The sequence below is a fragment of the Photinus pyralis genome, unplaced genomic scaffold (genome assembly GCF_008802855.1).
Source record: "Photinus pyralis isolate 1611_PpyrPB1 unplaced genomic scaffold, Ppyr1.3 Ppyr1.4_LG6, whole genome shotgun sequence".
NCBI lineage: Eukaryota > Metazoa > Arthropoda > Insecta > Coleoptera > Lampyridae > Photinus > Photinus pyralis.
Genome location: NW_022170663.1, coordinates 37637438 through 37661682, shown reverse-complemented (window position 1 = coordinate 37661682; position 24245 = coordinate 37637438). Strand labels below are relative to the sequence as shown.

At 36.4% G+C, this 24245-nt stretch overlaps 1 protein-coding gene and 1 long non-coding RNA gene across 2 annotated transcripts in view; both read left to right on the top strand.

The window, feature by feature from the left end:
- Positions 1–24245, top strand: part of LOC116174624 — a 91071-nt gene that overhangs the window by 15112 nt on the left and 51714 nt on the right. The window contains exon 4 of the mRNA XM_031492564.1: positions 9353–9433. Coding sequence (XP_031348424.1) covers positions 9353–9433 — 81 coding nt within the window. The remainder of the gene's footprint in view (positions 1–9352; positions 9434–24245) is intronic.
- Positions 14801–15435, top strand: LOC116174159. Its single transcript, XR_004146048.1, has 2 exons — positions 14801–14914; positions 14966–15435. It is a non-coding gene; the product is annotated as an uncharacterized LOC116174159 (long non-coding RNA).

The window sequence follows — 24245 nt, the reverse complement described above, 5'->3', positions numbered from 1 at the left end:
AAAACTAAACTTTCTAATTGTTGAGTTTAGACACTAGCTTCTTAATTGTCGCTTATGATAAAATGAATACCGATATATGTCATACATTTTATGACACTTTTCGCAGACGAGGGCGACGTAAACTACAAAAACTCCCTGTATTCAAAACGTTAAACCCCAATGATTAAATTGAACAATTTCAATAATTCTGTCTACGCGTCTATGAGCATTACGGTGCATATTCGAGCATCCTCTCAATTCTTTTCACCACTTTCCTTTTTATAAACAAGCGTCATTGCGAACCACATCCACTTTTTTAAAATCCTACATTATTTTTGTGGAAATCACATAAACAAAATGTTATCAATTATTGTGTTATCTAAACCCCCTTACTTTTACTGGTTTGTAAATTCCTACCGGGAAATACTTTTAAAAGGGCCCCCTATAAGGTTTTTTTTTTCGGGAAATCGTGTAGGAGGCAACTGTTACCATGCAGTTAGCTGGCAAACGAAACAATAGAGATAGATACCTACACATAACAGATAAAATAAAAACATCGATTATTTCAAGGTAACATCTACATGTTTTATTACACAAGTTTCTATTATAATTGATTGTACGGTTGATCCGTTTCTGATTTCAAAATTATTTAGAAAAATCAAATGGAGGCTAAGTGAATCCCCAGTCCTCCAAGAATTGAACTTTTGTATGTTGAGACGACGGTATGCGCGATTAGATTGTGTTTAATTGCACTTTTGTGTCTTTTTGGTTTGAGAGATATTTGTTGGGGCACAATGAACGCTTAACCAATAGTAGAGGAGCCCAATAGAGTATTTTGGAATTTACTGGAACGCGTCAAATTAACGTGGGTTGACTACGTTTTAATAATCTGACCATTTAAGTGTCGCGTGAAGGAGTGTGAAGGTCACAAACAAAAAAAAAACGTTACCTCTACGTCCTCGAGTGCGTTGGAATTTTTTTTCCGAATGAAATTATTCAAGAATAACCGAGGTAATATAATCTGCCGATTTCCAAACGCCAAAGTGAAACAAAACGTCAATAAAGTTCAGTGGGTTCAGCAGTTGAAGCATGTCAGTTGACTGATATTATAGGCGGCCGTGTCATAATTTAGAGTGCGTTTATGTTGGAGCCGCGATAAGTGATAAGAGCGTCGATACTAGCGAAGCGAATAGAAGTGTGTATGTTTGCGCATGCGCACATCTGATTTTTACGATATGCGATATGTTTGTCTTTACTACAAGAATCTTTGGTTAAAATTTCAAAAAATATCTACATATATTGTTGGGTTATTTTGTTTTAGTTGTAACTTGAAAGAAATTATAGAGCGTCTGGATGTGACAATTTTGTTTAGTTCAATTAATTAACCGGGGGGATTATTAATAATTTGAGACACAGGATTGCGTAAATTTCATGTTATAGTTTTGGTTCAATTTCTTAGAAGTGTTCTGTTTTTATTTTATTCCTAGAATTTTTTTCGATGTAAATTTCTTTTTAAATTTTATTTGCCGTTAACGAGGTATAGCGCGAAGTAGAGATAAGGTTCTTCGCAGAATTGCCGGGCGTACGTGCCGTTTAGCAAGAAGTTGAAAAATCGACGCTTCGCGTGATTGGCGGACGGGATGTTGAAGAAAGGAGAAGGGCTTTTGGCTTAAATAGAAAATTTTGGAAGAGAGCGGGGCTTTTTGGTCGTTACAAAGCCAACCGGCGCTTCTTCGGTTACGTTATTTTTTTGAATCTTGTGGAAGTTTCTTGCGTAGTGGATCCAGGTTTAATTAGAATTTTGTGTCTGCCGTTTTAAGAAGAATTTTTTGAAAAGTTTAAGAAGTTTGTCGTCGTCCTGTTTTTTTTTATTTTGCGGAAACACGGAAGTTTTGAATTTGTGGGTACCCGAAGAGAGAAGACGTCGGTGTTTGAGTGTTTGGTTTGCGTGTTTGTGTACGGATACCTCTTTTTATCGGAGTACGTTACTCGGACTAATTTTAAAAGTAAGTAGTAGTTAGTGTTTTGTTTTGTCTTGTTTTTTTTGTAATGTTTGAGTAATTTGTTTTTTTTTTGTGTGTCATTTATCTGTTTAAAATTGTAACATTTTGTAAAACAGAAATTTACGCAATTTTTTGTTTGAAATTAAACCAGTCATTGCAATCCAGGTTTTGTTTATTAGAGTCAAGGAGAGGTAATTGTCGGCGTCTCTTACTTTGTTTCAAGTTTTTTTAAATCTGGGGGTAAAGTTTCATATTGGAATTTAAGGATTTGGTTAAGCCACCTATTTATGTCATTGTTGGAATGCTGTAGGGTGGCAGAATCCAGCTGGACCTTGAGATGCGGGTAAAATTTTGTTTTCATTTTAATTTCAACTGAGCTAGCTAGAGGTAAATCGTGGGATTCCCAGAAGTGAAGGTTAGGTCTCACAACAATATACATAAGAAAGATGGCAGTCTGCGCATATTATTCGTCTAGATTTTTCTTGGTTGAGGTGCCAGAGGTATAAGATACCGAAGCAAAAAGAACGAACCAAATATTTTGAAAGTGTGTTAAGGCCGGCGGACGGACGGACGGATAAAGTTGCCATAATAGCGCCTTCCCCAATTTGTACACAAAATTGTATAAGTTTTGAGTATACACTTAGCCGTCATTTAATTTTTATAAATATCTCCGAAACAGAGGGGCAGAGATTGTGAGAGTGGAAGGACAATAGAAGTACCTACTATGCAGTGCCGTCGTTCCAGTGTGAAGGAGTTTAATTTTTATTTTTTGGGCAGGGTTTACATATATTAGTGTATTATCCTGCAAAGATTATTTATAGGTAAAGGTCCTACCAGGGACGGACCTAGACAAAAAAATCGGGGGGGCAGACATGACATTTTGCCAACTCAACTGTAAAAATTCCAACTCAAACGGAGTAGTATCTATTAAGTATTAAGTGGTATTTCTAATAATCATGTAGAAAATGTAAGATATCAGTATACGGTCTCTAATACTAATTAAAAGCATTACCAAAATACCAACCTTGTGTTGAAGAAGAAGGAAGCGACTTTCCTATTAAAGAGTCCTTTTTTATAGATTTTGCCGCAATTTCTCATTCCTTCAATAGTCGACTTATCACATTTACGATTTACCTACTTTCGCGGCATTCGCCAACTAGTAATGAAAATTACCAACTCTTGTCAAAATTGCCAAATAGTTAAGTATTGGAGGGGCAGCCTCCCCCCCCCCCCCCCATAGGTCCGTCGCTGGGTCCTACCTAACAATATTTTATCGTGCCATAAACTTATTAGAAAGTTTACGTTTAACACAAAAGAAACATTGACAAATTCTTGTTTTGAAAAGAAGAGGAATGCTTTAAATCTCACCGTAAATCCTTTTTCTTTAATACCTTTTCAAAATAATATCCGGATGAGCGGGTAATCCGTGTAGCCAATGCCCAGATAATCGAGTTTCTATTGTAATAATAGCGATTTACTTATTAATAACAATATTAAGCATTGAATTAGCCCCCCCCCCCCCCGTGAAATCTCCCGGAATCCCTCCTGTCCAGTCCGGCCCTGAACACACACGTTCAATTTAATAGGTAAATAATTTATATAAATTCGAAAATTCGACACGAAGAAAACACCTGCACCTTTGTCATGTTGCAATGTCGTATCAAATGTACGAAAACTAGTCGACAAAAAAGAAACGAAAGAATTTGGCCTGACCGCAGAGATCAGTAACTGACCAAATCCCATACATTTCTCTCTGCATTCTCCAACAGTTTTACGTTTAGTAGGCTAGTAAGGGATAAGCACACTCCATACTCTCAATGATGTTTTTTTGACTCAAAATGCCCCCTTTTGAGTTCAGTTCAGTTTGACGCGGCATTGTTTCTTGCACCTAGCATCAGCTGCAATTAAATCCTATACAGGAGGAAGACGATGCATCACCTCCTCGACGTCCAGCTGCTTCTAGAAAACCTGTCAAAAAACTGTTCAGTAATTTCGTCTTCATAGAGAAAACAAATATTCTGCAGGTTACAGGATTCTGAAGAGCCTCTTGATCTTCTTTATGTTGATGGTTGAGAAGGTTCATCGCACCGCAGCTAACCGACGTGACATTATGTACCTCTTTCTACGTCAGAGTTGGACTAGGTCAAGCATAACGTGACCCAGTGAGTCTACTGACCCAGCGACCCAGTGACGTAGCAACCCGGTGACCCAACTTGACTCGGTGACCCATCTTAACCTAGTTACCCAGCTTATACCATCGATCTAGTTTAAGTTTTCACTTTGGCGCAATTTATTACCGCAGAGAAAAATTCAGTCCAATGGAAACAATGGATATTGACACATTAGGGATCTTCAGGGCGTAGACGTGCTCATCTTTTCTTGTAACCTTGTAAGCAAATGGTAAGCCCTAAAGCAATGAAATGGAAAGTTTGTTCATTGTCACAGATCGAGTATATTATTTTCAGCAGATTCGTTTATTTCATAATCTGTACACTTGAACCGAAGTCACAGACTCAAACTGGGTTAGTGGACCAAATTAGGTTACTGCCTACTAGTTGAAACTGAGTCACAGGGTCAAAATGAGTCATTGGGTGAAATTGGGTCAAACTGGGTCAATTTGAGCAATTGAAGAAGGTATAAGTGACCTAGTGACCCAGTTTAACCCAATAACCCAGTGACCCTGTGACCCAGTCCAACTCTGTTCTACATGCGTTGTGAACAGTGATTTCATTCAACCTCTGTAGAAATCATTTATTCTGCAGTAGACCACGTTTCTCACTCACTCTAATTGAAAAAAGAATTCCGCATTTGCAACTACAATTTATCTTCCTCGACTGTATATTGCAACAATTAAAACATCCCCGCGTACGGAGAAGGAGAACTCTTTTTCTGAAGGAAAGAATGGAGGAGTCTTTCCTACAATTTTTCCCGTAAAATGAGTAGTCTCCTTGATATCAGGGTCGAAAAATGACCAGATTTTAAAATTTCACTTTTTTTTAAAAAAAGTTATCAACATTTGAAGGGTTGTATTTCGGCAAGAATTGAACCTACGGAGCTGGCTCTGATTTCAATTTGTAGAATTTTAGTCTACTGTAATAGTTATTTATACAACTAATTTTGAAAGTGATACTTTTTTTCATGAATTTGCAGTTTGATTCATGGAAAAAAAGACACTTTCAACACGTGTTGTACACAAAATTTTTTTGCATAGTGATCCATAATAACCCACAATTGAATAATTTGATTGACATTCGCCATTTACTGTCACTCAAAAGTGGATGCTATTGTTCATAGACAAGACTAAACTCCATGGAAACGCATAGTAAAAATCGTGAAAAAGAGTACCACTTTCCATACGATTTTTCGTTTAAAAAAGTCCGATAATTTCATCACTATGTAAAGCAAACATTTTTAATAAAACGCATAGTGCGAAAATGTCGTGGTTTTTCAAGTGCTGCAAAGTTAGCACAGGTCTTTCAAAGCCGGAAACTTAGATATACACTGCTGGTAGTGGTCCTAAGAACATGTAAAAAATCAGAAGTAGCCGTTAGTTTGCGATTTTAGCGATTTCTAGTGTTAGATATGATTGGCCTATTTACTATCAAATGAAATTTGGCATTTCGATAGTAATGTTACTCGTAAATGCGAAAAGGTTCGGAAAGGAAGGAAACGTGTCGATGATGAATTGGGTAAGGGATTATTTTGGGAGATTTTGGATCCATTCGCGTTTCAGCCACCGATGCGACCAGTGCGTGGTCCATAGTAAAATTTTGCATACTGTAGTGTGGGTCACTAGACCAAGCAGTGTTTAGAGAAAGAAGTAAATTAATTCTCCGAGAGATTTTAGTAGTTTACTAGGTAACCCGAGGACGTTTTAGAAGGAATCCCGTCGGGAACTACCAAGAGGTAATCACGTAGTTTAGTCGCGAAATAATTTCGTTCTAGCTTTGCAATAATATGAGGGTTAACAACCTTTAATCGTACTAAATAAAATTAATCTTCTACTGTAACTGATAATTTTTTGTGTAACGCAAATTGTTTAACTGACGACTAGCTCCAAAACAAACTTCAATGCCCTTACCTTTGAATTCTGAAAATAAAGGCTTATCGCTTTGGTTTGACTGCAGACAATAAATACAAACTTAAAATGAAATGATTGTATATATTGGTAAACCAAAATTAATCCAGACTATTTTTCCTTCTTTAAATATTTTATACGTTGACAACGTTTACTCGAGTGGCAACGTTTCTTTCTACCCTACATTTAAACTTCAATAATCAAAAATTTGGGAATTTTAGTAAACCCTTTATAACTAATAATGTTGAATTTTCTCATTTAAATGACAATTTAAGTACTATTTCCAAAACCACTAAAATTCCTTCTATATGAATTCAATTCAACACACGCAGTCAATTTACAGAGTTCAGCTCCTTTAAGAATTTTCTGATTATCTTCAATATTTTCACAATTTCTTAACGAGAATCGATCGTTATTTTTTACACAAATCAAAAAATCTACGTTACCTTAATCGATGGTTTCCCTATGGTATAAAACGGGACGGCCCTTCTCGAAAGGATGGTGCCTTAAAACTGGCCGATATAGGAACACGATTGGGTAATGAACTTCTATTTATGGCCCGCTGTTAAACCGCGTTACGCGTCACCATGTAAGTGATTATTAGTGCACTATCAGCCCAAACAAATACAAGGTTACTTTGATTTCTGTCCGGAAAAAATTCAGCCGTACTTTTATGGTTTTTTGACAGATTTTAAAACGGATTTGAACAAGGATATAAATTATTCGCCGAAGTTGTTACCTCTTTTCAATTTAGAGTAAAAAGAAAAGAATTCATTGACCATAATTACAATTTTTTGACTTTCGGTTTGGCTGGAAGCAAATTAAATTTAAAAAAATAGAACATACCTTATACTGTTTTTTATGATTGAATACGCAATAAAAAAGAACACAAGTACTTTTAAGTTTTATTTTTTTACTGCGTTTACGTGGGCCTCTTTTGTCAGTGTGTAACAAAACTGGATCACAAAATAAGAACTTGTTTTGCAAAATTAACCTTAAAAGCCAGTTTTTATTTCAATGGAGAAAAACAAGATTGAAGATACCAATGTGAAGTTTGCCAGAATATAATGCATAAAATCGGGTTTTACCAATTCTTGTAATTATACCTACTGTAGTGTTTATATCAAGGCAGTGACGAAGAAACGCCGAAGCAAGGACGACAATACGCGACGCCTTGCGGCCCATCCCCGCGAATTCCCGCCGGAATAGTTACACTACAACGTTGCCATTTTAGATAGTGTATGGTTGGTTGCCTAAGTGCCAGTAAACTTTCGATTATCATTACATTTGTCTATGATTGTACCTTCCTCCAACATTTTCGAGATATTCACAAATAAGTTTTTACATCGCCAGTAAATATGTCTCGTCTAGACGATCTTTCCGCACTTTGAAAGCACCCTCTTCCCACACTTCGTTTTCAAGATATTCGCTTTGACTTCACCAATATGTCTTGTCCAGATGATTCATTTTGCCTTTGTGAGTACTCTTCTCCGACAAACCGTTTTGAAATCACCATTGGATATATTTCTTGTAGACGTCCCAATCGTCCTTTGTGAGTACCTACCCTCCTCCGGCAATCTGTTTTTGAGATATAGGGAATTATAGCCAATCACGATAAGGGTCGAGAAGAAGAACTGTGGTTGGTAGAAATTAATTCCTTTGGTTGAGACCATTCATTACAGTACCATGAAGGGTAAAAAAAGAAAATCTATAAAACATTTCCAATTGTGTAACAATACAGGCTGATTAAATTTCGAGGGACAGGTAGGTAGTTTAAATTTGGCAAAGTTGCGTATTTGATGCTTACCAAATTGCCGTTTTGAAACTGACAAAATTCCGACTACTTTCGGAGATATTCGGAAAAAAACGAAATTTTGCAAAATTATTTTTATTTTTCACCAATGTTATTTAAAAAGATATTTTAAAATAAATGACACAATATTATGGCCACTTTTTATCTTCTACAAGATGCTAGTTTTAAATTTTAAGTCTAACGTTTCGTCTCTGGTCATCCATCATCAACTTTGTTTTTTTTTATGAAAGTCATTTTTACTTTTTGTCATTTGATAGAGCGTTTTTTGCTGATTTCAAAAATGTAAACATCACTATCGCTCCAGCTGGTTGTTGAACATTACAAAGGCGATAATTCATAATTCATCATCATTTACCGTCATATCGTCGCTGTAGGTCTGATTCGGCGCCTGTATGAAACCATCAACATCGCTAAGGGGTTTCTTACATTGAGAGAGGTTTGCCCGATTTAGAAATTTGTTAAATGGAAGTCGCTGTTAGGAGGCTAATATTTAATGCATCCGCAACTCTCTGCGAAATGAAACTTGTTACGTATACGAATTCTTTTATTACAAAAATAACCACTCACCTCTCCCAGCAAACACACGTTACGTTTAAACACAGTTTTAAAGCGTTTTGAAAGGATAAATTCGGTATAGGTAGTATGGTATACGTTTTTGTGTAGACCGATTTTATACCCACGTTTAAAATACGATTTTTATTCATATATATAAATCATAGAGTTCAATTTCTACGTTGATAATACGTATATAAATAACCGTTTCTTAGCAATCGTTTTAGTCCGTATATATATGTTTTACATATTTTTTTGTAATTCAACAATTTGAGAAGGGCCTAGATAAAAACAAAAGTGGATCGCAGAGACGCAGACTACACTTAAATTAATGTTAATCTGTTATTGGTTTCTAAGTGTTATTCTTAACTATTGTTTATAGAAATAAAATAAATACAATGTAAAACTAGCACTGGCCTACTGACTAGTAAACAGTGTATATACATATAACTACCAACAACAATTGAGTACCAAATTCTTTAGGGAAATGGCAAAACTCTCTCCTTCGATCGGTAAGAACAAATGAGGTTTGAAGATGCAAATATACAGCGATATAAAGTCGCATCTAATTGGATTTGCATGGGGCGCAAGATTTGCCCTTAAGTGGACGAAAAGTGAAATTAGTTTCGGCGTTATCAATAAGTTTGTAAACTTGGGCGAAGTTTCGGTAGCGTAGAGATGATATCTTTAATAATCATCATTTCGTATTTATGGCCCTGAAAATGTAGACGAACGTTTGTGCAAATCCCCCCGAAGCATACTTGATTAATAGACTACAAGCAACCCATTTAGTAGTTTGTAAGTTTGCCATTGGGGTTGAATAATCTGATAACGACTTTATGCCACTGTAATAGGGTAAAGTTTTGATATAGAGCGCCGATTAACTTTTGTAGTTTTAATTTACATTTATTATTTCTATTTTTTCAGGTACCGATAAGACGTCACATTCGCACCTCTCCCCTAAGGGTTACAATAGTATTTCGGATACATTAAGTCGATCCAAATGTGGTAAGTAAGTAACTATTAAATATTCGAATTTGATTTAAGTACCTAACGGTTTTTATGGCAAATAAATTTCAACAAAGTATACCGTACACGTACCGTTAATTTTACACCAAAATTCCTTTGTAATATCGCCTTTGTTACCTCCCGCCATAATGCTGCACAGTCTACTTTCAATATTTAGTAGGTAAATGTCTACTTAAGATGTTCAATTGAAATGATTTTGACGGCAAGTAATACAGCGGTCTCACTCGTATCACAGATTTAAATCTGTGCTCGTATTAAACGGTTTTTTGACATTATACATGTATAACATAACTCGGATACTTAAATTACGCCGAAGATATTTTCCTCGCTGATTTTTTGCGTAAACAAACGTTGAATTCTCCCTGACTTTGAAGCTAATGGGTAAATAGTGATGCAAAGTTGCAAATTTTCCATTTTCTCCTAATTCTTCTGGTTGATTAAATTAGGGGTGGTTCTTGTTGTATAATTATAATGATATACCGCGGCTGCTCGTCGGTCAATAGCCCTCTTCTGGCCTCCAGGATTAGAGGTAAAACTAAAAGATGAAATAAAATATCAAATATCTTTATTCAAAGTTAACGATTCTTATTTTCATATCGCGTTTACTGTAAGAGAACACATTTTAGTGATTGGAGGGAGGGGGTTTGAGGCGAAACGATCCTGTAAGGTAAATGGTTAGACCGCATTCATACGTAAAATCCTACTTCGCATTGGTAGGAAATACTTAAACTTTATTTATAATCGTATGTGAAACCAACACAAGGTGAAATGAAAATTACTTCTATCTGTACAAACAAGACTGTTCCTCGAATCCTCGGCCATATCTCGGGAACCGTTCGTCGTTTGACTTAGTGGTAAAAAAATTATTGGGTAAATCGGTCATGAAGAATCGCTGGGAAATATTTTCAAGTTCTAAAAATGACCACCAGAGGGCTTACCTGCCATCTTACATTTTAAAATTGCATTTTCTTTAAATTTCGCATAAGAAACTGAACATTCTTTTTTCACATTTTCTATCATCTTCGTAAAAACAAAAACTCAGTTATTTCAAAAACAAAGATGGCGTGGGGCGTTCAATTGTTTTTGCAATCACCTGCTTTAACTTTTTAACTGTTTGAACGATTGTAACAAATTTCGTATTGTTGAAAAAAGCATTCATTGGGCAGCAAGAATCAATCAAAATGTAGTTAATTTAGTTGAATCCTTCTCCGCCAGGGGGCTAGTTTTCACACTATGATTTCTTTATGAAAAAGTAGCCAAATAACACCCAAAGAGGTCAGAGAAAAGAAAACCGTTTTTCAAAATCTTGTTCCTAACCTCAAATATTGGGAAAATGAGATTGATTAATTAATTAATTAATTAAAATGCTTATAAATTGTATCTTATTTGACGTATTTTTGGTATTTGTCGATGGCGCGAAAGATTGTTTGGAAAAGGACCCTACACTTTTAGGTAGGCCTTGGAAAATTAAACAAATGAAACACGATGATTTATAAGATAATAACAGCCGTAATTGTAAATTATTCTGCTGTGTTTACATACAGAAAGTGCAGTTTTTTGATTTTGTAATCTTTTCTAAAATGCCGATTTCTAACCAAGAAGCATTTAATAAGCTGGCGGGGTTGGTTCGTGGTCGATTCGGATAACGTAAATAGAAGATGCGGGCAGCGATGGTCGCATTTTGAAAACACTCAAAATATATCGCCAGCATATTAAATGCTTCTTGGTTAGAAATCGGCATTTTAGAAAAGATTACAAATTCAAAAAACTGCACTTTCTGAATGTAAACACAGCAGAATAATTTACAAATTACGGCTGCTATTATTTTATAATGCATCGTGTTTCATTTGTTTAATTTTCCAAGGCCTACCTAAAAGTGTAGAGTGCTTTTATCGACAAATACCGGAAATACGTAAAAAGTAAATTTAAGATACAATTTAAGCATTTATATTAATTAATTAATTAATCTCATATTTAAGGTTAGTAATGAGATTTTGAAAAACGGTTTTCACTGGCCTCTTTGGATGTTATTTGGCTACTTTTTCATAAAGAAAAAGTCATTTCATTTCATTTGATTTTTTTAGAATCTTGGATCGTAGTGTCAAAACTAGCCCCCTGGTGGAGACGGATTCAACTAAATTAACTATATTTTGGTTGATCTCATTGCCCAAGCAATGCTCTTTTCATCCATAACAAATTTGATAAAATTGGTCAAACCGTTAAGAAATTTAAGGCTATTACAAATTCAATTGAACGCCCCACACCATCTTTTTTTTGAAATAACTGAGTTTTTGTTTTTACGAAAATGGTAGATAAACTGGTTCTTTTTAAAAATGTGAAAAAAAATTTTTTGTTTATTATGTGAAATTTAAAGAAAATGCAATTTTAAAATTTAAGATGGCAGTTACGCCCTCTGTTGGTCATTTTTAGAACTTGAAAATATTTTCCAGCGATTCTTCATGACGGGACGAGGGTGGTGGCACCTTCTTTCCTGCTGCGAGTTTTCATAAGTATCGTAAATTGCGGTGTCTGGGCGACACTGACCTGTTGACCGGACTCAGTCCGGTGGTGGTTGTGGTGGTGATTGTGGCCGGCTGCTGTCGGTTAAGGCGGGTGGTGGTTCAAGCGCGTTGCTGAGAAGTTGGAAGACGTAGGTAGAATAACGTGGCGGTTTAAAAGAACACATATTACATTGTATACGGTCAATAAAGAACAACATATATACATCTTAAAATATATTCAGGATCAGATGGCGAGTATCAAACTACTAAGGGGTAGTGGTACATAGGTCAGCCGCCTCTAATCGCTAGTTAGAGTAGGCTTCGCCTGCTGAGTAAGGGTAACATTGTTGTCCTTCCAGCTTTCTCACGGTTAAACCAGTTACCAAATTCGTGACAGAACAGCTTCCTAGCTCAATCCTCTTTTAGAAGACTGTCTTCAAAAAATAATAAACTTAGACAAAAACGTTCCCCACGAAAGTTTATTATTTTCCGATGTAGAATAAGAATATTCAAGGTATCTATTTGAAAAAATTAAGTTGCCCTACACTTTACCGGAACTAGCAGTCCAAAAGAAATGACCCTATACGCCCTCGTCCCGTGTATCAATATATTTTATGCAAAAATGCTTGCTTCAAAACTAACAAACCTCCTCTCTACCTGGTCTCTACTTGTCCTCTACCTGCGCATTACCTGCTCTGTTCACTATCACTACTCCACCTCACTGGGTTTTGATTATATAAATAATAATAAATAAATAAATAAATAATATAAGTAATCTTGCTACTGGTTTATTGATCTGGAATGTCTTATCCTCGTTGCCTTTTTACTTATTCGAGACTTGCATACCACGAAAGGGTTGGAGGCCGATCAAGACGTCGTTCGGAACCCTTCTCCATTTCGGCGGTCTAGTTTTCTTGGAAAGCGCAGTAAATTTATTACCCTTTTCAACAAAATTACAATTGACAAAATTATTTAATACGATTCTGAGTTACTGTTTTTATTTATAAATACAGATTGCTAATATAAACATCAGATTTTACGTTCTGAATCACTTACAGCTACGTTTGGTATTATTGTCAATTCACAGAGGTTTCGTAACGCTAATAAGCCCCTCCCCCAAGGGAAGATCATGAAATTAATAAAAAGGGATATAGAGCACCTTAATTAAGCGTATTGAACAATAAAATTTGCGGAATAAGCCCTAAATTTTTCACAATCTTAATTAAAAGTTTAATTCGATGATGTACAACTATTATACATGTGTTTTTAATTATACCATAATAGCAGTAAGTAGTTCTCTAGATAGAAAAGGCGTTCCAAGTTAATCGGTGATCGCTACCAAAGAGGCGATCTACGGAAGGTGCGAGAGATATTCCTTCCCCTCTCGACTGTATGAGGCGGTGGATGCTACCGCCAACTTAAGAATGACGAAATATAAGTAAAATTACACCAGATTTCGAGGAAATGAAGTGAACTTTCAATTACGATTGTGGAAAATTTAGGGCTACTTCCGCAATTTTTTATTATTGAATACGCTTAATTAAGGTGCCCTGTAGCCATTTTCATGTACCCGGAATTTCTTTAGGAACCTACTCTTTAGATGATGTCACGCCAAATATGGAAATCGAGTATAACAATTTTAAATTTGTACCACATTTTACTACGAGTACAAAACATGGACACAACGTTTCACCATCGCAATCATCGTAAGCAATCGATAAGCATAAATCCACCACCAATCATCGTGCCAATACCGACCATCACGATATCTGTCTGATGACAAACTGTCGCCAGTTTCACTTTTGTTTTAAATTCCACCAGTGTGAAGAATCCCGTTATCATGCTTAAGACGCATCCGACGAGTAAAAAGGCCTTTTCAGTCGGCCTGTGAGGTTCGTCAAATGCGTACGCCATAATGATGGCGAACAAAACCAAGGTATAACCATAAGCGCAAGCAATATTCATTTCCAGTAGACCTTTGCGAAAACACCAACTGATAGCACATCTCGAAATCAGAACGCAATTTATTACACAAAACACCTGCAAGCGGAAACGGAGATGCTTATGCAAAACGTCATAACAGTTACTTACAAGTTCTATTATTTTGAACAAGAATCCTAGTTCTTTGAAAAGATCGATCAATGTTTTTGGCATTTGTAAGTTTTGCTGCCAACTTTAGCTGTCAAGACGGCAAGTAGCCTACTCGATTTCACATTTAAATCAGATTTTGACACTCCATAGCACTAAACCCAATTCTGCTGGGAGCGAAATAATATGCAAGAGAAAATAAAGCGCGTTAAGATTAGAACGAGTGTTCAAGTAGATAGGGAGTCGAAACGCCACAGTGCGGCCGGTTTTAAAAAGCGTCGTGACGGAATATGAGAGATCTTGTTTCTGCCATGTATAAAAAAAATGAATAAACGCTTGGTTTTCGTTAGAGTCGTTTCTGCATTCGAGCCCGGCGAGTATATAAGTAAAAATCGGGTGGGAGAGAAGGATTCTTAGCCAAACTCTCGAGGCTTGTAGCTTAATTCCTACCGACCTTGTGAATTAATTTACGCTCCTTTCAAAATTACGTCTAGTAATTAATTGAACCATCTTTCTTCAATAGCCTATCGGAAGCTATGGACCCCACGATTTCCTAAAACCATAAAAAGGTCAGCACGCTATAGAATTCAATTACGCAGAAGAAAAATATGATGGCTAACTTTAAATGGAAACGCTGAACGCAGAACTGGTTGAATGCTACTTGTGAGAGAATTTCCAACCTTCCAAATACAGACTGCAGGGTTGTCCTATAAAAAAAAAAACAAATTCGGAAACCAATTTTGCTCCCAGTTTCAAAATCTGATTTAAATTAGAAGTCGAGTAGGCCACTTGCTGTCTAAACCTTGAAATGCCAAAAACATTGATAGCTCTTTTCAAAGAACTAGGCTTCCTGTTGAAAATAATCGAACTTGTAAGTAACCCTAACGACGTCTTGCATAAGCATCTCAGTTTCCGCTTGCAGGTGTTTTGTGTGATAAATTGCGTTCTGATTTCGAGATGTGCTATCAGTTGGTGTTTTCGCAAAGGTCTACTGGAAATGAATATTGCTTGCGCTTATGGTTATACCTTGGTTTTGGTCGCCATAATTATGGCGTACGCATTTGACGAACCACACAGGTCCACTGAAAAGGCTTTTCTACTCGTTGGATGTGTCTTAAGTATGATAACGGGGATCTTCACACTGGTACAATTTAAAACAAGAGTGAAATTGACTGAAGTTTGTCATCAGGCAGATATCGTGATGGTCGGTATTTGCACTATCGTTGGTGGTGGATTTATGCTTATCGATTACTTACGACAATTGCAATGGTGAAACGTCGTAGTATTAGTAAAGTGTGGTATAAAATTAAAATTGTTCCTTGATTCTTTTGAAGAAAGTCACGTTATTATTATTTATTTTTAACAGAAACTCAAATAAAGATGTTTAAATTTCTCGTGATATAATGAAACTTAAGTAACTTAACCTAAAGAAAGCTACAATTAAGTAACTTAATAAAACTTCAATTTGAAGAAGGTAAACGGAATCCAGCAACACAACATGTGGAAAAGAGGCATGGGGAAACGAGGGCATCTTCTGTCACATAACAAGAGAGAAAAGTAAAGTAAAGTAAGTAATGACAACCGCAAGAGGCTCATTCAATTTGTAGTGTAGTAGGGACGTATGTACCTGGACCAATCCAAGGTAATTCGCCGTCTGGCGGTGACGTTAGAAAGTAGGTCAAGCTGAAGTTCAATGATAGCTCACCCCCAAAGGTCAATAACCGCATTTTTTTGTGGTGTAATATTTCGGTTTCCACATCATCAAGGTTCAATGACTCCAGTTTTGTGACACCACTGTTGCGGTGGCATATTTGATTTGCCTGAGGGAAATGACCCTTTTTTGATGTGTCATATGTCATTAGGGGCGACCTTGGAAAATAGGTCAAGGTTAGGTTTGAAGGTCGCTCACCTTCTGGAGGTGACCTTGAAAAGTAGGTGAATGTGAAATTTAAAGGTCGTTCGGCTCTTGGAAAGTCTTTGAAGATGTAACTCTAAAGGTCCGTTGCTTCGAAAAATGAGTCAACACCTAGTTCGAACGGTCGTTAACCACTGAACCTCAATCCCCTCTCCAAATATCAGGTGGAAAATGGGTCAAAGCACATTCGGTCGTTCAACCCAAGTGTCAGGTGGGAAATTGATACATAAACGCTGTTTGGTCGTTCACCCCGGACAATCGGTTTAATATTAGCCATTAGACCTTATAAAACTATGTACCTTGCACTTTATTCTTTGGTAACATGTATTTACTTTATTTGATCTACAGCGCTATTTATTGAAAAGTAGACAGTAGAGATTTACGTGTATTGTTTTTCCCTGTCTACTTTTAAATGACAAATTCCTTCTGAAGGCCGCCTAATTTTATGCAACCAAAATAACTTCTAAAAACAAATAAAGATCTGGCTGTCAATTAATGAATTTGAATATTGTTGCGTTGGGTTGACAGAAAATAAATCCCTTACGCTTCTTAAACTGCTACCGCCACTCAATTGACAATATTAACGTTTTCTTCAGTTGAATACATCACGCGCGAGAATAAAAATACGGAAGCCAAAACGACAATATTCAAATTAATTAATATCACCGAAGTTTTGTACAAACCAATTTCATTCGATTTTGAGACCTTTCATTGGAATATCATGAAGAGTAGAACATGTGTTAACCCCCCCCCCCCCTTTTTGTTAACAGTTTTACTTGGCATCACTAAAGGCTTGTGAATGCAAAATCTGAGAACAATTGGTTGTCGCATGCAAAGGTTATGCACGTTTTACTTTTAAAAACAGCATGCCAGGAAATAATTCATGGAGGGCCTCTCCCTTCAGACACCGAAATTTGATGGCCGTCTGGAACACCTTCAAGGTATAGGCTACATATTGCAAAAAAATCCAGGACCTAGGACCATTCCCCTAGAAGTAGTTCAAAACGGCAGAAGTGGGTCAGCCGACAAAACGCAAACAATAGCACATTTTAAGATTTAAAAATAATCACGTGATCGATAGCTTGAGTTACTTTTCAAAACCGTGTAAACAATTCTCCAACTTCACCTTGACTTAATTCCCAAGGGCCCCACCAGGAGTCACCGACCGTTGAGCTTCATTTTCACCAACTCTATAAAGTCATCACCAGGAGGTGAGAGACCGTTAAGCTTCATCTTGACCTACTTTTTTTGGGAGAAGAGCAAGAGTGACTTTAATTAATAGCTACAGCTGTAGACGAGCGACCTACTTTTCAAGGTCACTTGGAGAACGTAACTTTGACCTATTTTCCAAGGTCCCGACTAATAAAATGCCCCATAAAAAATGGGGCCATTCACATCCGTGACTTTTGAAAATGAATTATGACACCACAAATCGGGTTACACAAATGGAGTCACTGAACTTTAATAAAATATGACACAAGAAATGGGGTTATTAACTTTTGGGCGCGAGCGATCTTTGAGCTTTTCCAACGGGATTGTTACATTTACAGGGGTTGAACACCCTGCTTCATTTCTACGGCACTGGTAAAAATTAATCTTTTGTAATTAATAATATACCACGGCTAGCTCAGTAATATATAAACTTTTAATTACTATTACCACAGATATACGTTATGTATATCTGTGCTATTACCCTGCAGAACGTTGGTTTTTTGCGTCTCTTATAATCTGAAACTCAAAAACCTGATGCTCTGGTTTGATCACTCTGAAATAAATACTCATAAATTGACTGATTTGAAATATTATTAAACTTAAAAGATGTACTTCATGTAAAAAAAATAAATTAAAGCCCACGCTAAAAAGTAGTATTTCTGAACTTGTAGTTTACAATTAAAAAGAGAGGCAAAAAGAAAGAAATTACCATTATCTGTAGTCTGAGTGCACTACTTTTTACATTTAATTTATAAAAAATACCCAAATCAGCTCACAGGATAAAACCGTATAAGTCGACCTCTTCAGCAATATAAAAATGACTTCTAGCGTACTTTTATCGATGTGTTGAAATTTTCTCCAATTGTCAGTTGGATTTCAACAGCACCTCTTGTATTACCAACTGTGTGTAAATGTTAAAAATGTACCCTTGTAACTTAGGGTTTTTACAGATAATTAAACTAATTGTCTTTTAACCTTTTTACTGGTAGCTGTTATGTTCATAATTTTTGTTCGCACTTCATATAAAGACATTGGATGCACAACTTTGATTAATAAATTGGTTTTTTATGTAACTTGGCACTACAAATATGGTGCAATGGAATGTTTTGCACCTTAGACCCTAACACTTTCGTGGTAACAATTTATTTAATTGCGAACACCAATAATGCACCAAAACGAAAAATGTTGGCTTACGTTATTAATACGGTAACGTTTCGCAATATTCAAGGTTGATGATTATATCAGCAGTCCGATCGCTTCTTTCGCCACGCAGTGAGGTTCTCCTTTTTCACACTGTTACGGTAAATTTTTAATTTATTTTTTGCGCTATTTATTTTGAGTTTTAGGTTAGGAATTTTGTTTATTTTGTTTTGAATATCATCCGATAGGCGTACTCATTTCCTTAAATCTTTTCTCTTGATTTCTTCGCTTCCTTCGGTTCTTGCACCCTTCTTACAATTTTGATCCAACTTTTCACAATCTAAACGCTTCTTCTTTCCTTACTGTTGTCACTCTTCTAATTTTCTAAGTATATGTGTAAAACATTTTATTCAAAGATACGCTTCTGATCCACCATCTGTTGTCATTTCTTCTAAACTACGCTATTCCTCCCCGCTCTTTTCAAAATTCTATTCTTGTTTTCCCGCTTACTTTTTATGTTCCTTAATTATTGGTAGTACTGATAATTTTCTACGTTTCGTTTCCGTTGTTATGATTTGTCAATTTTTGTCTTGTAGCCGCTTAAATCCAAAAATGTTGGGATTTCTACCTTCTTAAAATTCGCTCTACTTATTAGAAGGGATTAGAAGTTTTCCTTATAAACCCTATTTTGGGGATCACGAGTTTGTGTTTGTGATTTTCCATTTACAACCAATATATACGGGGTGAATATTCCAAAACCGACACATAGGGAATTAACATGGGAATAACGTTTTTTTGTAGATCGTTGCCCCCCATGTTAACTTAGAGGGTTTATAATGGCACCAATCGAAAGAAGATTTTTTTTCTTATCTAATGGTATGCGAATTAGTTAATTTTCAGTTGTATTTCTCCTTATTTTATCAAAAATTCGGCAACACTGTTTAGTAGCGTTTCGACTCTTATCTGATTGTACACTTGTTTCTTATCTTAACGCGCTTTCTTTCTCGAATATTAGTTCTGTGCTCTTTCATTAAGAAGCGGTACACATATAAAATTTATTATGTCATTATAAAAAATCTTTAAAGGATAAACGACCACCCAGGCCAGGTGACCACCTGTTATACTTCACCTTGACCTACTTTCCAAGGTCACCGCTAGATGGCGAACAAAATGGAACTGATCCAGGTACGCCCCTGCTATACTACTCACAAGGTGTTATATGATAGCAACCTGTTTCTTCTTTCGAACACTGTGCAAATACCTTGACTACCAAAATTATAAATTTTTTGTATGGTATGCAAAATTCTAGGAACAGACATTTACCTGTACGGAGAAAAACGAGTTTTTTTGACAAGATCATGGGGTGGGGAGCATTTGCTGTATTTTCTGGTAGTTGATAGGATGAAGAATGCAGAGAGAAGAATGTACGAGATTAAAACAATTCTTACATAAGCAAAACAAAAAAGTCAAAGAGGCATATGAGAACAAAGGTCAAATACAATAATTAATTGAACAGAAGATAAAAAAGAGAGAGAAGAGATTTTCGATTAGTGCAAAAAAAAGGATTTAAACGAAGGGAGCATGGTAATGAGGAAGAATGCAACAGGAAAAGTTTTTAAGCGACATAGAAGAACGAGAAAAAGAAGAAATATACATCATACAAAAAATGAAAAAATAAAGAAGTGCTGAATACAATGGGATAACATGTGAAAATGTAAAACATGGTGAAGAGGAACTAATGCAAAAATGTGATTTAGTGAACGAAATATGGAAAAAAGAAAATATGTTGAGGGATGATGTCATCATACCCATGCGCAAAAAAGGTGACAGAATAGAATATGAGAACTACAAAGGCATATCGTAATGTATCACATGAAGTTTTTGAATTGTAGTTGAAACTGAGGTAATTGAATCGCATTTAAAAAAATATCAACCTGGTTTTCAGAAGGCAAAATCCACAACGGATCAAATTTTTGTGGTGGTGGTTTTGGGTTAAGAAAAATTGCTATCGTAAACAATATGTAATTACTGAATTTACGCAAACTTTCTGTCATGAGTTACTAAGTGTGTTTCGCATACGATCCAAATGTAGGAAATTCAAGGAAGCGGATATGCATCTTAAACAGTTCTACTTTTGGTCGAGTTGACTTTGTAACGTGTGGTTTACCTAACCGCTAATTAACGACATACCATTACAAATCGCACGAAATAAAGGATCTTATTTCCGCCAAAATTCACTTGTTCTCGAAATATGGTTTTAAACGTAGCCAACATTAAAAGTATAATATTTGAAAAAGTAAAATTTACATCAACGTATACAAATTATAAACATCAGAAGAAGTGCAATAACTAAACCAGAAAGGGGATCGGAATCCGGGACTCCGGAAACAGTAGGGACGTGTGGCTCTACCATTCCATTCCGGAAATACTGTGTATTAGTCATAGTTACAGAAATCTATTGCTATGCAAGATGCTTTTACTTTGCCAAGTCCTTTTCGTTACATTATTATCATGTTTAGAGGTGCATTGTGCGTTTCATTCTTCCACGTTAAGGATCCCCTTTATTGTCCCTTCCTAACGACCTTTACAGAAGGAAATTCGAAATTCAGTTGATTTCGTTAACTTTTGTGTACCGTTGTTTGGCGGGTGCATTAATACAAATAAAAGGACGCAAGGGCGCGCGTGTTCCTTTTACAGTTGGAAACAATGACGGAAAAACTCGAATGTGGCAGCTACGCTTTAATTATTATAAATGGGAGTTTACAATACGTTTCTGCTAAACAATGCTTCTAATTTTTTTCTTTATTCTCTTAGAACAAAGAAAGTAGTCGGTTGTTACAGAAATGCTTGAAGCATGGCACCGCTCCCGGTGATCAGTGAGCGGTTTTGGTAGTTCATACACCATCTGATTTAAAGTGAATTTTTCGTACTCCGTCATCCACCGACAGGTGTAATTTATCATGTGTAGAATTCAAATAAAATGTTAAAAAATTTTCACTTCACCTAATAGTCTGTGGAGATGGATTTTTGGTTGAAATTTTTCGAATGGCATGAAATCAGCTAACCTTTTTCTTCACCGTTTTATTTCACTGACTTAGAGAGAAATATTTACAAACTGTCTTTAACTATTTGTTAACTCCGGTCCCTCTCTTTATGTCATTCGGATGAGGCTGTCTTTAAAGCTTAGAACATTTTAAAAGCCCTAAACATAACCAAAATCCTTTGTTTGGATTCGATTCTTATCCATAAATAAAGTAGAAAATCTGTTTCGTGCAATTAATTCCCACGGGTCGTTTCTTTTAGGAATATTAAAATTGCTTCGAACAAAATGGAAATTCCTCGAAATTATGAGCCACTATTTTAGAACAATTAAAAATTGTAAAATATCTTACAGTAATTGACGTAGATAATATTTTCTTCTGGTAACAAATTGATATTGTCTCCTTGTTACATGCTGCATACTTTAAAAATATATTAACATACCGCTTCGATGGTTCAATTAACTTTGTGTACCAGCCCGGTAGCGTTCGTGATGAATGCAAAACTAGGCGGAAGACAAGTTCGTATGAATCGCGAATCCAAGCAAACCGGCTACAAATTCTCGAAACTATTACTCGAGATCGTGATTATGACCAAAAATAAAAATCCAATTTCCGTTGTGTTGATATTAATTTAGCCCAATTTATTCACTAGGAATAGGTATTGGGGCACGACCGGGGTGCTTTTGGCAGTTTAGACCTATTTCTGATGAACAGACGTGTTCCTCATCGATGCATCTGTTTATTTAACCAATGTTTCAGTTAAATTGACATGTTCCCGATGAATTTGTGTTCAGGTTCGGGATTTGGATCTGCATTCAAAGAGGTCAATGACACTTAAACGACCAATAATCCAATGGCAATAATCTTTAATAAAATTTAATTAATTACTCCCTTCCCAGACGTTTTAAAAATACGGGAATGGTGTCAAAATTCAAATTAATTAAGAGCGCTCCTCTGGGATAAGGCCCAGCTCAATCGGACATATTGTCTGCAACTTCGCATTCGGGATTAACCCGCGGAGTCGGCGCTATCAGGCTGATAACGACTAAACTTGTATGACCTTGAAGTTCCAATGGTAGTTTTAATGTACCATAGGAAAAAAACCTGCTAATAATGGCTTATCATGGCTGAAATTCTAAAATATTAATTTGCCTTCTTCCCCTAAATGACGAGAGCTTTCGGACAAAACAAAACCCACTGAAATATCTGGGCGAGAACGGTTGCAACCGGAGGCGGGCGGATTAACTGCAGTGTTAATTACGGTAGCGGCGTTTGAAACACAACTCAAGAAATTAAATCTATTACTTTTAGCTTCTATCTTCCACTCCTGGACCTATCACTAATAGTTTCGGCACAAGAACCGCCGCTCTGTACCGACTCCACAAATATACTGTGTGATCATAACTGCGGGTATGAACTTAAAGGCGGGAAACGGGTGCTTCGTTACAGTGCCTAAGCATTCCGGGCCAACTGCCGAAATATAGCAGACCGGGCCAACTGCCGGAGCACTCCCGAACCAAGGACCGAAATATGATCTCGCACCCTGGATCAACTGCCGAAATATAGCACCCCGGATCAACTACTGAAATGTGATCTCACACCCCGGGCGAACTGGCGAAAGATGATCTCGCACTTCAGGTCCACTGCCAAAATTAGGAGGTGGGCCATTCAGAATTTTCCCACCGTCAAGTTTCCGAATACCCACCACTAGGTTTTGTTGCCGGTAAATACAATGATTAACTGTCTTTAAATTCTCTACCGTATGTCATTGTATACATAAACTTTACTAAACTTTGAGACTTTAACTATTAGCGATCCGAAAAAATGTAAAGAGAGTTAATATTAGTTTATTTAATACCGTTTTTCTTTGACAAGCGGTTCTCCGATTCGAAAATGTTCCTTCGCGTAAATTTTATCACTCGTAAATTAACTGGTAATACTTTATCGTTACCTGATAATAAGTTAAATGCTATTAGTCGCAATTATGCAAAAATAAAATTCGCACACACAAATAATACGTGCGAACTATAACTCGAAAACCCCCTTACAAACAATCTTATTAGCGTTTTATCTTGAAAATGCACACGTTGTTATCTAATTTTATGTTCAGCAGACATACTTTTGTCTACGTTGGCTATGAAGCGGTATATGTGTAAATTTTCTTATTCTTATTCAAAACCAAATTTTTGAAACGGAAAAGCGGCCACCTGCTGCATAACATAGAAAACTGAAGCTTCGTACGTTGTTTCTAACAGGAAAACCATTTACACGTGGTATGGGCAGTTTTTTTGCTATAACAAGCATAATTCTCACCCCGCCAAATTGTCTCAACGCCCAAATGGCAGCGGTCAGACGTGATAGAATGCTCTGAGAAGGTACATAAAGCACCGGGGAGGATTGCTTCGGAAAAGCTTTATTATGTTACTCTTGAAAACCAGAAGAAGAACGAAAAACCAATGTTAGGCAATATTCCATTTTAGAAGAGTTTCTAATGTTACATTTGCGCTTTTTAAAACTAAGAGAGCCAAGCAGCACCTGTAAAGCTAAAAGCTATAAAAAAAGACGTTTGAAAGACTGTAAGGGCGCTGAAACATCTTTAGTGTGCTTCACGGAGCGCTTTCCAGAGTGTTTTGAGAGTAGAAATTTGACAAATTTTTAGACCTGATTTCAGAATTTTCAAGGATTTTTGCAGAGCTAGACGAGTGTATAACGTTCTTGAAAGAATCAAAAGTCTATTTGGTAGGTCGTGTACTCGAACAGGATGTTGAGCAGAATTGAAAAAAAAAATATTACGACCCGGGCGTGTTTGTCTTAGGGTCGTGAGATACGGCGTGATTGTCTAAGGTTACAGTATGTTTACGTTACAATCGCTGCAGTCTAAATCCAGGATCGTA